This window comes from Sodiomyces alkalinus, assembly GCF_003711515.1.
Source record: "Sodiomyces alkalinus F11 unplaced genomic scaffold SODALscaffold_5, whole genome shotgun sequence".
Taxonomy (NCBI): Eukaryota; Fungi; Ascomycota; class Sordariomycetes; order Glomerellales; family Plectosphaerellaceae; genus Sodiomyces; species Sodiomyces alkalinus.
The window spans coordinates 1,694,279-1,708,549 of NW_021167083.1; the positions used below are offsets into that span (position 1 = coordinate 1,694,279).

At 50.2% G+C, this 14,271-nt stretch overlaps 3 protein-coding genes across 3 annotated transcripts; 2 read left to right on the top strand and 1 right to left on the bottom strand.

Annotated features, from left to right (window-relative positions):
- Window positions 1-559: 559 nt before the first annotated feature.
- On the top strand, window positions 560-3,438 carry SODALDRAFT_311872 (WD40 repeat-like protein). The gene is made up of 5 exons (XM_028609183.1): window positions 560-1,043; window positions 1,120-1,201; window positions 1,298-2,189; window positions 2,258-2,725; window positions 2,865-3,438. The coding sequence occupies exons 1-5, from the start codon at window positions 908-910 to the stop codon at window positions 3,090-3,092; spliced, it is 1,806 nt and encodes a 601-aa protein (XP_028466627.1). The 5' UTR covers window positions 560-907; the 3' UTR covers window positions 3,093-3,438.
- An 82-nt stretch (window positions 3,439-3,520) lies between these two features.
- On the bottom strand, window positions 3,521-4,755 carry SODALDRAFT_333450 (hypothetical protein). The gene is made up of 2 exons (XM_028611975.1): window positions 4,198-4,755; window positions 3,521-4,057 (listed from the first exon to the last, which is right to left on the bottom strand). Exons 1-2 carry the CDS (start codon window positions 4,527-4,529, stop codon window positions 3,613-3,615), a joined length of 777 nt encoding a protein of 258 aa, XP_028466628.1. The 5' UTR covers window positions 4,530-4,755; the 3' UTR covers window positions 3,521-3,612.
- A 442-nt stretch (window positions 4,756-5,197) lies between these two features.
- SODALDRAFT_333451 (phosphoribosylamine-glycine ligase) lies at window positions 5,198-7,957 on the top strand. Its single transcript, XM_028611976.1, has one exon. It carries the CDS (start codon window positions 5,380-5,382, stop codon window positions 7,777-7,779), a length of 2,400 nt encoding a protein of 799 aa, XP_028466629.1. The 5' UTR covers window positions 5,198-5,379; the 3' UTR covers window positions 7,780-7,957.
- The last annotated feature ends 6,314 nt before the right edge of the window (window positions 7,958-14,271 follow it).

Consider the following 14,271-nt stretch of genomic DNA (forward strand, 5'->3'; position numbering starts at 1 on the left):
CCGCCAACCCCATGATTATCGTACAATGCCTAGGTACCCATCCACCTTGCCTTGTACGAAGTGTATGTTACTCCGTACTGTAACTCAGGGATAAGCGCACCCCCAGAGTTTATGGATCGAATGTCCTGGAGAGGAGGCGGGCCTCTGCCGTCGTTGGGCTGGATCAAGCGCGCATCTATATAAGAAGTACTTCGTACAAAGTACTGAGGTACCTTAGTGTATTTACCTTTGTTACCTTACCTTATATAAGGTACCTAAGGTACTCCATACCAGGTACCTAAGGTAAGCATAAAAGAGTGACGGTGGGTTTCCCTTGTGGAACGTCGGGTCTCAGTGGATGGGAGGGGGTACCTTTGAGGTACTATACTTTTGGTCATGTTTCCTGCGTGAATCACCGTAGCCCCAAAGTCAAACGGTTGTGTGGATGGGGTCCTGGCCCCACAGCCTCCCTACTGTACTTCGTACCTCCCCGGTCTGTCCACGAACAAGCCGTGTCCACACAAGCCTGTCCCCATCTTCTCCTGTTCCGTCCGGCTCCTCAACTTTTTCTCTCCTTTCCCACCTCACCACCATCACTGTGCGTCGCGACATCAACCACAACATCACAGACCATCTATCGCTATCGCTACAAGGCTCTGAGGGCCGTCAACAGCCAATACAACCCACTCGAAAGAGTGCCTTTTCCATTTTAGCCGAGGAGGGGGTCGGTCGACTATCACCGCAGCCCCGGGGGAGAAAGCAACTTTCCCTTCCTCCTCACTCGTCGACCAACAGCTAGCTACTCGGACGTGCCGAGAGGCGTCGGGGTTTTTGTCTCATATTCCCGCGATCCCCGAATTTTCTTAGATCTGCTCCGGCATACCTCGATCTTGCCTAGGCCGCGTCCTGCTCGAAACATTCTCTCGTCATGTCTATGTATCCCCATCGCGCCATGGCCGGCGCGGCGCCCCCTGCCAATCAGTCCCGGCTAGACGAGCTGCTTGAACAGGTTCGCAATGAGTTCAGCTCGCAGCTGCGTACCAATGAGGCATACGAGCATCAAAGTATGATATACAAACGCCTGCCCTGGCTCGTATCGTGTTTATTGGGCGTTACTGACCAATTCGACCACCATAACAGTTCAAGCTCAATTAAGCGAGATGCAACATATCCGAGAGAAGGTCTTCAACATGGAGCAGATACATCTCAACATCAAACAAAAGTATGGACATCTTCCTCCACACTCCCCCTAGCATGGGTTGTTTTTTATATATATACTTCTTTTGCGGCACGGCGACTCACGGAATTGATCAACTAGGTACGAAGAAGAGGTCGCTCATCTCCGTCGCCAGCTGGAGCTCGCTCGCGGAAATGCCCCACCAGGCATGAGTAACGGTCCTCCACCCCATCCCGCGCCTTCCCAACAACCTCCTTCTATTTCGTCCGGCAATGGCCTATTTAATGGAATCATGGCGGGTGGCGGGCAGGGTGGCCTTGCCCCTCCTCCCCCTCCTCCGCAGGACCAACAGATGGGCCCGCAACATCAAATGGCCCAGGGACCGCCTGGTCTTCCCGGTCCTCCACCTCCCCCTCCTCCTCAATCGCAACCTCAGCATTTCCAGCAGCCTTATCCTCAAGGTCCTGTTCCCAACGGGACGCAGCCTCCCCAAAGTACTGCCTCGCCCGGCCCAGGCAGACGCGGCATCGGCCGCCCCCCTGCGGGCGTAGGTCCAGCTACACCCCAAATCAATACTCCCATTCCATTTCCCGGGGCCACTCAGTCGCCGCAGGTCAGCCATCCGACGCCAGATCACGCTCGTATGGGAGGCCCTCATGCCCCACCTCCCCCGCCCGTGGGTAATGCCCTGGGAGACCTGGACCCGGATCGCCTGCCTGCTTCGGCAAAGAAGTCCGGCTACGATTGGTTTGCCATCTTTAATGACCGCGTGCCCCGCATGCTCGACGTCGATCTAGTCCACACCCTAGGGCACGAGAGTGTGGTGTGCTGCGTCCGCTTCAGCCACGACGGTAAATATGTGGCTACTGGATGCAACCGATCGGCCCAAATCTACGACGTCCAGTCGGGCGAGAAGCTTTGCGTGTTGCAGGATGACTCGGTTGACGTCTCTGGCGACCTGTACATCCGCAGCGTTTGCTTCAGCCCTGACGGCAACTACTTGGCTACTGGCGCTGAAGACAAACTGATTCGCGTAAGTTCCCCCAACATGGTCTTCCTATATTATGGCGAGGCTGTCGGTCTGCTCACACTCTCGAACAGGTATGGGATATTAAGAGTCGGACCATCCGCAACACGTTCTCTGGTCACGAGCAGGACATCTACTCACTAGACTTTGCCCGGGACGGACGTACGATTGCCTCGGGAAGCGGTGATAGGACAGTGCGCCTCTGGGACATCGAGTCGGGCACCAACACTCTCACGCTGACCATAGAAGATGGAGTAACGACGGTCGCCATCTCACCCGACACGAAGTATGTCGCAGCTGGCTCTCTTGATAAGAGTGTCCGTGTCTGGGATATTCATCAGGGCTACCTTTTGGAACGTCTCGAGGGCCCAGATGGTCACAAGGACAGCGTCTATAGCGTGGCTTTTTCACCAAACGGTAAAGACCTGGTCAGCGGTAGTCTCGACAAGACTATCAAGATGTGGGAGCTCAGCACACCCCGCGGACTGTCGAATGCTGGCCCCAAGGGGGGACGGTGCGTGAAGACATTTGAAGGACACAGGGTAGGTTTTCTCCGCCCCCCGCCCCCTTTTTTTTTCTCTTTTTTCTCTTTTTTCTTGTGTTTTCCCTTCTTTTTCCATTATCACCCTTTGGGCTACCTTCTCTGTCACGGTAACAGGCAAATTGCTTACACGCGTGTAGGACTTCGTTCTCTCTGTCGCCTTGACGCCCGATGCTGCTTGGGTCATGTCTGGCTCCAAGGACCGAGGCGTGCAGTTCTGGGATCCTCGCACAGGAGCTACGCAACTCATGCTGCAAGGTCACAAGAACTCCGTAATTTCCGTTGCCCCAAGCCCGACGGGCGGATACTTCGCGACGGGGTCTGGTGACATGAGAGCGCGTATCTGGTCATATCGCAGCGTCCAATAGTAAAGAAATGTAATGTTGTCCGGGATACCAACAGCGGTGGATCGTCGTGATAAGTTTTTCGAGGTATGTGATTGGGGAAGTGGGGGAGTATGGTGTTCAGACAGAGTGGTTGATCCTGATTGGAATCACTTAACCGCACATATCTCTCTGTTCACGCTTGCTCACTGGGAGACTACAGGTCGGAGGATGGCGTAAGGTAATTACTTCAATGGGACTCTTGTATTATTGCCCTCACCCCCTTTGGTCCACGCGTTCCACTGATCAGGTGAAGGTTAAATTGGGAGCCATCTTCAGACACTTTGGGACAGACTTGATGGGCGTTAAGTTTCTCTCTCTCCCTTTTTTTCATTATTTCCAATCGGAGGAGACAACGGGAAGAATGTGGAAACAAGTCCATGATGTACGGCGATGTGTGGGAATTCTGTAAATCACCTGGCTCACGCGAGTAGGAACTGCGAGATATTGGGATGAAGTAAGAACGAAGACTCAAATCATAAATACACTGTAGAATACATGGCCGTCATAACAACGAACCAAACAGTTCCGAAAACTCATCGCCCTTTTTCCTCTTCTTCGGCTTTTGCATACTCTTTTTGCTGATGCGTGCCTGGGTTGATATTTCTGCGGGAGGCTGATCGTCATGCAGCCTGTCACGGCCACGATCCTGGGGAGGCTGGTCACCAGAGACCGGCTGCTGACTCGAGGGGGTCTTCTCGTAGGTCTGGTGGAGGCTTGCCTCGGACCGCGAAACCACGACACCAAAGTCGAGCGGGGCAGGCTCGCCCACGGTGGCGGATGATGGCAACTGACTGGGCTCGGTTGTCGAAGTGACTTGTGGCGGGGGGTGAGGCTCCTGCGCGTCACCGAGCAGAGGCGCTATGGCGGCCTTGACGCGGGAAGTGAGGCCAAGCAGGAGCAGGCCGAGAGTGGCGTGCTGGTTGTCAGCAACGAGCTGAGTGAATGGGCTGTTTTGAATGCATCAGGTCATCCCGGTCAACTAGTAGAGTGAGACGGGCCAGGCGGAGGCGGCGACGGATTTGTAATTCAGGCCCGACTTGTGTTGGGTGAATTATGAGAAGTTAAATCTGCTTTCCTTCACACTTACAGGTAGACTGTCGGAATAACATGACCGGAGAGCCAGCGTGCCCTTTTCAGGATAGCATCTCTCTGCGAGACCAGTTCGCTCGGCTCCTTCCGGTCTCGTTGCTTTGCGGTGGAGCGCGCCCTGGCATATCGTCCGTGTAGCTGTTCGTATGTGCTTATAGTGTCAAGGAGCCTTCTGACGGACCGGCGGAATAGGTCAAACCGAGCCCACCACGTGGCGACGCGATGTTGGTTCTTATGGCGATGGTTGAAACGATCTAGAACCAGCAAGCTGGAACTCAGGCCGTCCGCGACATTGGCGACCCGCTCGGTATAATCGGTCGACGTTGTCATTCCCAGGGAAATGTTAGACGAGAGGGGGGGAAGAGTAGAAGTTGGAATATAGGAACTCCGCCTTGGTGTATTAAAATGACATGGCATTCGTGGGTGTATATGGGCGTATTGTCATTGTCAACCTGTAAGCTTGCAAGGCAAAACTGTATCGGCTCGGCACCGCCAAGACCGCCCGTTTATCTGTAGGTGGAAAGATACAAGAGGTGTAGTTCAACAGTGTGTGTCGGTGTGAGTATGGGCACTGTCGACTTCTCGTCATTTCCTTTTCTTTTTTCTTCTTTTTTTTTAATTGTTTTGAATTCGTACCGTGTATTGGATAGACGGGGGAGTGGGGCCAGGATCCAACAGCGAATGGGACTACGATCTATGATCGTCACTAAGGTACCTTAGTATTAGCAGCATAGCCTATTATGGAAGGAGGGGCAATACTGAAAGTGGGAGAAAAGACGCGGAGAGAATTCACACATTGAAACTTGAAATTTTTTGACCCCTCCGAATCCGGACTTCACTCTGGACTCAAACCTCAGCTTGGTCGCGGCGCTTTGGATTGACACTTTGTCTGCAAAAGAAAGCCCACGGCAAGCTGCGAGCTCCAGCTGAGCCTGACGTTTTACTTTTTACCTTTTTATTTTTTATTTTTTTAACCTTCAGTCTGCCCTGGAGAACTTCTATTCCGCATTATTCATTCAAACGGTACCCCGCCATCCCCAGTACGCACGCGCTTCTTCTTCTTCTCTTCGACCTACTGGACCCCCGCACTGACTGTTTCGTGCCTTATCAGCTGGTGGTCAAATTCAACTGTCCACACAGCCGTTAGAACGTTACCTGCTACACCACGATGGCACCGACAATGCGCATCCTTTTGATTGGCAATGGGGGTCGTGAGCACGCACTCGCTTGGAAGCTGAGCCAGTCCCCCCTGGTCGACTCCATTTTCGCCGTCCCAGGAAATGGCGGCACGGCGAGCTGTCCCAAGGTTACAAACGTGTCGTCTGTCAAGCCGGAGGACTACCCGGCCCTGGTGGACTTTGCCAAATCACAGGGCGTCAACCTTGTGGTGCCCGGGCCAGAGGCACCGCTCGTCGACGGCGTCGAGGGATACTTCCGAGCCGCCGCCATCCCCTGTTTCGGCCCTTCCAAGGAAGCGGCCCGGATGGAGGGGAGCAAGACATTCTCCAAGGACTTCATGAAGAAGCACAACATCCCCACGGCTGCCTACGAGAACTTCTCCGATTACGACCGGGCCATCGCCTACCTCGATCGCATCTCTCACAACGTAGTCATCAAAGCCACGGGCCTCGCGGCCGGCAAGGGCGTCATCATCCCGAACAACAAGGAGGAAGCCAAGGCCGCGGTCAAGCAGATCATGGTCGACAAGGCTTTTGGGTCGGCCGGCCAGGAAATCGTCATTGAGGAGTTCCTCACCGGCGATGAGCTCAGCATTCTTACCTTCAGCGACGGCACCCACACCCTCTCCTTACCCCCGGCGCAGGATCACAAGCGGATCGGGGAGGGCGATCAGGGTCCCAATACGGGCGGCATGGGGTGTTACGCGCCCACGACCATCGCGACCGAGGAGTTGATACGCCGCATCGAGGAGGAAGTGGTGGAGCCGACCATTCGGGGGATGCGCCAAGACGGCATCCCGTTCCGCGGCGTCTTGTTCACCGGGTTGATGATCGGGAGCAACGGTCCCAAGGTGCTGGAGTACAACGTCCGATTCGGCGATCCGGAAACGCAGACCGTTCTCCCCCTCCTCTCGGAGGACACCGATCTCGCGGAGATCATGATGGCCTGCACGGCACACGAGGCCCGCCTGGACTGCGTCAAGATCCGGGTCGAGCCGAAATACAGCGCCACCGTGGTGGTTGCTGCCGGCGGGTACCCCGAGGCGTACGCCAAGGGGACTCCGATGGTCGTCAAGGCGTCGACGTCGCCCGAGGTCACCGTGTTCCACGCCGGGACACGACTCACCGCCGAAGGCAACCTCGAGACGTCGGGCGGTCGCGTCATCGCCGTCAACGCCACGGCCACCGAGTCGCTGGAGGCTGCGGTGAAGAAGGCGTACGAGGAAGGCATCAAGCTCATCCAGTTTGAGGGGATGTACTTCCGCAGGGATATCGCTCACCGCGCTTTCCGCAAGTCCTCCCCCGCCACTGCTACTAAGGAGGCGCTCACCTACGCAGGCGCGGGCGTCAGCGTCGACGCTGGCAATGAATTCGTGGAGCGGATCAAGAAGGCCGTCAGGGCGACCAAGGTGCCCGGTGCCGATGCCGAAATTGGAGGTTTCGGGGGCGAGTTTGACCTGGCGCAATGTGGACTCTCGTTGGAGGACGGGCGGCTCCCCATCGTGGTGGGCGCCATCGACGGCGTGGGCACGAAGCTCCTCATTGCGCAGAAGCTGGGGAAGCACGATACGGTGGGGATCGACCTGGTGGCGATGAACGTGAACGACCTGATCGTGCAGGGCGCGCGGCCGCTTATGTTCCTGGATTACTACGGATGCAGCAAGCTCGACATGGAGACGGCGGCGGCGTTTGTGGAGGGGGTGGCAGCAGGCTGCATCCAGGCCGGGTGTGCACTGGTGGGAGGCGAGACGGCCGAGATGCCGGGGATGTACCAGAAGGACGACTACGACGCGGCCGGGTGCGCGTTCGGCGTCATTGTCGGGAGGCAAAGGCTGCCGCGCCTGCAGGACATGAAGCAAGGGGACGTGCTGCTGGGGCTGGCGTCGAACGGGGTGCACTCGAACGGGTTCTCGCTGGTGCGGAAGATTGTGGACCGCGAAGGCATCGAGTACGGCGAAGCGGTGCCGTGGGACCAGGGCGGCAAGACGGTGGGTGAGAGCCTGCTGACGCCGACGCGAATCTACGTCAAGGGCGTCCGGGAGGCGGTAGAGCGAGGGCTGGTAAAGGGGTTGGCGCACATCACGGGAGGCGGGCTGATCGACAACATCCCCCGGATGCTGCCGGAGCACCTGGCGGCGGAGGTGGATTTGACAGCTTGGCAGATTCCGGGCGTGTTCAGGTGGCTGAAGCGGAGCGGCAACGTGTCAGAGTTGGACATGTGTCGGACATTCAACATGGGAATTGGCATGACTGCGGCGGTGGATGCTAGCGTGGTCGAGGAGGCAGTGGCGGCATTTCAGGCGGCGGGGGAGACGGTGTTCCGGATTGGACGCCTCGTGAGTCGGGGAAGCAACGCGGAGGGTTGCTCGATTGTTAATGCGGATTCGGCGTCTTGGGACTAACAGGTATTAGAAGTGGCTTTGTAGAAAAGGAAGCTAAAAAAAGAAAGAAAGATAGAAAAAGGGAAGGATTAGGGCGCCCGGACGTTTTGATATCGAGCCCGTAAAAGTGGAGTTATAATAATATATACTCCTTTACTTACAAACACTATAATAAAGCGAGGCCTTATCGAGTCCAGGTATATACAGTTATATTCTAGGTAATTACCCAATTAAACTGCTTTCAAAGTACCTAGGTATACTACCGCCGCCTCCTATAATAGAAGGAATAACCCTATTAATACATTACTACCTAGGTAAGGTAACTATAAAGTATAAGTCTAGAACCGTGGCTCTAGATAGGAGCTATTAGATCTATAAATCGAGGAAGATATCCAGGAATATATTAAGGAAAAAGATAAGGATCTCTTATTAATTTACTTAAGTACTCTGCAGACTTAGTACCTTATAGTATTACCTTAGGCCTAGGGGATTAATAAATATAACAGTATATACCTATTCCTACCAAGACGTCGCTTTAGTACTATAATATAGGCAGTTTATATGTAAAGGGATATATATCACTATGACTCCACTTTTACGGGCTGATATTAAGACGTCCGGGCGCCCTAATCCTTCCCTAGAAAAATGGGAAAATACCGAAGAATTTGGCTGGCGTGACACGAGACAGGTAGTTGTCAGTGGCTTGTGTCCGAAGCATGTGAGGTCGGTGAGATCGCGGGACGATCGGCGCGGTTGTTATTACCCCACGATTTGTAGTGTTTGTTTTTTGCGTGGGATAGATAGAGTACGTGTCTTCCAGAGAAGGACACGCCACTGACGGCCGCAGTGTTGCCATTTGAAGCATCTAATTGTCTATTTGTACGTATAGCTATTGCTGTGGCTGAACTAAGTGTAGTGTGCAAGGAAGTACCCGGGTACCTTACACACGCTTCTAATAAGGGACGGCGGCAGACCTATCGCACGTCAAATAGGCCCTTGAATAATTAACTTAGTAGAGCAGAAATCTCGTGTGTGTGTATTATGTCCAGTTATATCTAGGAGAGTCTCTTATGCCCTTAATTTAGGTGGTAAAGACTCTATTATAGGTACTATATTATTTAGATCCTATCCGGTCTTTTCCAGTATCCACCCGTATTATATTCTGATACCCGAAGTCCCCGATATCCGGAGCCCTTAGTTGTAGAGTGGATCCCCCCTGGATCCTCTATAAACTATATCGTGGTCCTGCCCATACAACACACCCCCTTAGTTAAGGTGGGTCTTCCCAGGTTAACTAACCAATCAGAGGCTTCGGTTTAAACCAAACGCTCTTAACTTATCCATCGTAAAATTAACAGTCAAGGGAAAAGGCCCTCGCAAAAAGGATCTAAATCCGCCCTATTTAACCGTTTAATTCAATTCTATCTTAATTAGTTCCTCGATCCTGATTAGCCGGATCTAATTAATTAGATCTATATCTATCGGATCTGCCACGCCCTCGGGGGCCTTTGTTACGGCCGCTTTAGCACGTTTAATCTCTTCGTGTAGTCGTTTAGACTACTCGATATAATCCTTTTAATTAGTTAAATTAAGCTATTACTATAGTCTTTTAATCCCCGCCTCCGGCAGTGCCTTCGTTAATCCGTCCGCGATTATCTCCTTCGTGTTAACGTACATAACCTTAAAGAGACCTTATTATACTAACTAGCGCGCCCACTAGTTATATATATCGACGTGCCGTAGCCTTATCCGCAGGCGTTATATCTTCTTATTAACGAGGTTAATAGTCTATTAATTATCGTAGTATAGCTATATCTATTATTAGTCTAGCCGAAGCTCTAAATCCCTTAATATCCAGCTAACGAATAACGTCTCTTTAGTGGCCTCTATAAGAGCGAGTAGTTCCGATTCTATTAACAACGTCGTGACCGTCGGTTATTTACCCGCTTTCTAGTTAACGGTGCCGCCGAAGAGCTTTATCGTATATTCTTACGAACTCTTACGGTCTGGATTATCTCTAAAGGACGCGTCGCTTACTATCAGGAAGAGCCTATCCCCGCCGAATTTCAGGTAGTGGTGTCTTATATAGTATAGGAATAGCAGCACTTATTAAGCCCTCTTAAGATAGTTAGAGGAGGGGTTAATATTATATTAGGAAAGCTTCGAATAGGCGAATGCGATATCGGGTCTTATACGATAACGGCGTATAGGATAGAACCGATTATACCCTAATACTAATAGACCTCGGGAATCGACGCGCGTATACCGTCGCGGGGTATTAGCGGCTTTATCGTTAATAACGGGACCTTTAGTGGTTTTCGGTAGAGTATATCTACGCAGTATTTAACCACGATCTTCTCCACATAGGAGGATTATAACAGCTATAACTTTCGGGTAGCTCTATCCCTTAGGACCTTAATTCCCAGGAACTAACGGATTTCTTCGCCTCCTAATAACCTATAGCTTCGCTTAAGGGCGGCCTTAAGGTCGTCGGCGTCCGCCTTACGATCTCTATAGTAGATAAGTCCGATATCGTCGACGTAGAAGAATAGAATTAAACCGTCGCGGAGTATAATATAGGGGTTATTAGGCACGGCCGTGAATCCTATCCTTTATAGTATACCGTTAAATTCCTCTTACTATAATAGTGACGATACCCTTAAGCCGAAGAGGGCTTTCCGTAGTAGCAGGACCTTACCTAGCACTCCATAACCTTACAGTATCTTTATAAACACCTCTTCCTTAAGGCTAACATTAACGAACGCGTTAATAGCATCGAACTGCCTTATCTCTAGGTTAAACCGGGCGGCGATCGCTATTAGTATATGGAAGGACCGCGAAGCTAGCGTTACGGCGTAGTTATCTTTAGTCTCTAACCGTTTTTACTAATCCCCTTAGACTATAAGGCGTGCTTTATACTTAAGAAGGGTGCCCTTCCTTATTAAATTTATAGGTGTATACCTATCTATAGGCGAGGACTTATTGCTTATTAGCCTAATTACTACCTACCTCCTACTAATAGCCTTTTTATCGGTGCCCCTTAAAGTATTCCCCCTTAGCCTATAACCACCGCTCCCGTAACGGATAAAGGCGTATATCGTGGTGGTAGTTTAGTAGAGGCGGGAGATCCTCGCGGGTTATATACAATAGCGATAGTGGCTAGGAGGTATAAAGGGAATCTATAGTACCGACGTCGTTATCGTTAATAGCTTACTTCCTCATGCGTATAGAGTTATAAGTCCTGCTAGTGTTAAAGAACGCCTTTTAGGCGTTATCGTTCTAGACCTTCTCGGTCGTGTATATACTTACGATAGTTCTCGCGATAGATAGGCGCGCGGGTAATAGGCGCACGGCCGATAAGAGTATAGCCGATAGGCATCCCCTAGGGGCACCTATAGCTATCTGTTAGTGGTTATCGTGTTCTTCTACCTTAGCGCCCCTTACTACCGCTAACGCTATAAGAAACGCGCGCGCGGGATCTTTAGGGGATATTAGAGACGTGGGAAACGGTTTAAACCTCGTAGTAGTAAACCGTAAAGTATCCGTAGTAATAGCGGTGGCGTCAGAGTTATAAGGTTTTAAATCTATAGCCTAGTTATTAGGCTATAGATTTAGAACCTCGTCTATAGTAATAGTAGTAGCCTCTCTTATAGTAATAGCGACGGCCTCGCCTTTATCCGTAGTAATAGCGGTAGCGTAAGAGTCTTCCGACTTAAGATCTAATACGTCTATAGCTATGCCCTTTAATAATAGCCTATTCGCGGTTATAGTATAGGTGATACGGATAGATTATAGGCGTTCCCCGATTTCCTCGGCGGAAGCTATAGCTTATAGCGTTTTAATCCTACCGTTAAATATCTCGTCTTCGTTAAAGACCATGTCTCTTATAGTGATAATATCCGTTAGGTATAGTAGCTAAATACGGAAGCTATTCGAGGATTAGTATCCAACGTAATAGCCGATCTCTACCTTCGGTTCTAGCCTTTATAGGCGGTTTCTTTTAGCTTAGGCATCGCGCATTTTTATAAAGGCTTTATAGCCGTAAGCTCGTAAGTGCGTAAGGTTAGGTTAACGGCCCTATAGGCCTTCGTATAGTGTCTTCTAGTCGTTAATATATTATAGCGTTCTATTATATAGATATATAGCAGTCTTAAAGATCTTAGGCTAGATAGATATAGGTAGATTAGCTCTAATCCTTATAGCCCTCGCCTTTCTCTTAACGATACCTTTAATCTGTTCTATAACGCCGTTCTAATCCTATAAATATAGTACCGACGGCTAGCCTTTTACCCCCTTAGCAGCGAGGAAAGTAACGACTTCTAGGTGCTAAAATATCTTAGAATCGGCCCGTAGAACGTATAGCCTAACGTCGAATTAGGTCTTAAGTAGAGTAAAAACGTCTTTTAGAGCGTGTAGGATAGAGTCTTAGTCTCTCTTCTATAGGTAGTAATCCTATGTATAACCTGTGTACACATCTATAACGAATATAATAGACTTATATAGTCCGCCCGCTAATTACTCTGCCTTTTTTAGATCGTGAAAATTAATAGATAGGGCCTCTCCGGGCTTTAACGGGTAAAGGGATAGTATCCGCTGGATCTACGTAGGCACTTACGATTACCTATACGCGTTATAGTCCGTTATATAAGGTCCTTTTATCTTTACCCCCTAAGTGGCGTCGACGATCTTAATAAGAGTATCGGTACCGCAATAGCCAAGGCGTTTATACCACCGTTATACCGTGGTCTTCTACGGTTACCGCGGTTATCGTGATCTTCTATACGGGTTATCGCGGGGGTGCCTTACTAAGACCGCGAACGCAGTAGCGGCCGTGGCTTCCGCGCGCTTGATTATATACTGGCCGTGGATATCTAGTAGCTTATAGATAGGCCGGTTATCGACGGAGCTAATAATAGTATCGTTTACGGTATCCTAATAGTAACCTTATAGGCGTAGCTAGCGTTCCGAGACGATATTAGTAACGAATTCCTTATAGTATACAACGTCACGGAGGCGTAGCAGCCTCTTTATACCCGATAGAGATTATATATATAGCTTAACGTCTCCATATCTAAGGATAAGAGCCTTATAAATACCCACCTAAAGCGTTAATAAATTAACCGTGGGTAGTCTAACGGCCATAAAACGGCCTTAATTATTAAAGATATAGATTAACGATCCTAAGTCTAGGATCACATAGTATAATAGCGCTCTAGCTTAGTTAATAGAAAGGGATATCCCCTATTCTTATTATAATCTTAATAGTATCGTCGTACGACAACGCGCTACCTCCTAGGTTAAGGGGGCTCCTAGTCTCCCCGTCGCGGTAACGGATAGGTCTTTATAAACTATAGTAGTAGGCGTAGTATTATAGAGTTAATCTTCCTAAACTTCCTCTATCTTATTAGCGGTGGCAGCTACTACTTCCCGCCTCTTCTGTATCGCGGTATCCACGCGGCTTTTAAAACTATAAATACGTATCTTCTTTTCCGCGACCTTTATAATATCTTCACGGCCATACTAGGTATAAGGGCGTATATCCGGCCTTATATACTAATAGGCGGCGGTCGTATGGGTATTCTTATATATCTTATAAGGCCTCCTCGTTACGGGAGGGATAGCCTTTACGGACGTGTTACTATAAGGGCGCTTCTTATTATTATCGTTATTAGTAGTATCCTTAGTATCGGGGAGGTTCCTAAGGGTATTAAAGGTGCCTCTCCTAACTCTAGGCTTTATAGCGGTGGATTATAGGCTCTTTATATTACTAAGAACCGCCCTTAGAGCCTTTACGAAGTCGTTAATCGTTAGCTCGTTTTCCGTAATCTTATCGTAGTTATTTACTAAGTAGTTATTACTCTATTCCTGGGTAATAGGTCTAATAGCTTTTAACGCGTCTTCTGCCTAATAGTCCGCGCTTAATAGCTCTAAAACGCCTATATATTTATAGTGTATTATCGTTATTTTCTAGCTTACTACCTAGGTATCTATATCCTTAGGTATAGCCTTTATAGGCGTGGTGTATCGTCGGTATAGGACTAGGGCTTCCTTACGGAGGTCTATAGGTATCGGTCCTGCGTGCGCGTGTAGGAGAGTAATCTAGGCCCGCGGGTTATTTACGGTATTATTCTATAGCTAGGCGAGGAGGTTACGTAACGTGGTATATACGGTCCCTTTAATATAGGAGCGTACCTTATTAAACTCCTTCTACTACGTGTCGTAGTCTGCCTTTTCCTCGCGGTATACACGGCGATTTTATAGGTAGCGCGTGCGCCCCTTTTTAGAGAGGTCGTCGATAGATATAGGCGTCCTAGTTATTAGTTCTTTTGTTATAGTCGTAGCCTTCTGGCGAGCGGCCGTTTTCCTTTTACCGGCGGCCGTGGCCGCCGTGGTAGCGGCCGTGGCGGCGGCGTCCGTGGTATCCGTGGCCTTATCGCCCTTTAGCGTGATAATAGAAGACGGAGTAGCCGTGACGGTAGTGGCCGTAGCCTCCTCCGTGTTAGGGTCTGCGGC

What these genes read in the sequence shown, in the direction of transcription:
- SODALDRAFT_311872 (XM_028609183.1), top strand. Translation starts at nt 908, where the DNA reads ATGTCTATGTATCCCCATCGCGCCATGGCCGGCGCGGCGCCCCCTGCC. An exon ending in CATCTCAACATCAAACAAAA is followed by an intron (nt 1,202 to 1,297) that starts GTATGGACATCT and finishes TTGATCAACTAG; the next exon opens with GTACGAAGAAGAGGTCGCTC. An exon ending in CTGAAGACAAACTGATTCGC is followed by an intron (nt 2,190 to 2,257) that starts GTAAGTTCCCCC and finishes ACTCTCGAACAG; the next exon opens with GTATGGGATATTAAGAGTCG.
- SODALDRAFT_333450 (XM_028611975.1), bottom strand. Translation starts at nt 4,529, where the DNA reads ATGACAACGTCGACCGATTATACCGAGCGGGTCGCCAATGTCGCGGAC. An exon ending in GTTATTCCGACAGTCTACCT is followed by an intron (nt 4,058 to 4,197) that starts GTAAGTGTGAAG and finishes CATTCAAAACAG; the next exon opens with CCCATTCACTCAGCTCGTTG.
- SODALDRAFT_333451 (XM_028611976.1), top strand. Translation starts at nt 5,380, where the DNA reads ATGCGCATCCTTTTGATTGGCAATGGGGGTCGTGAGCACGCACTCGCT.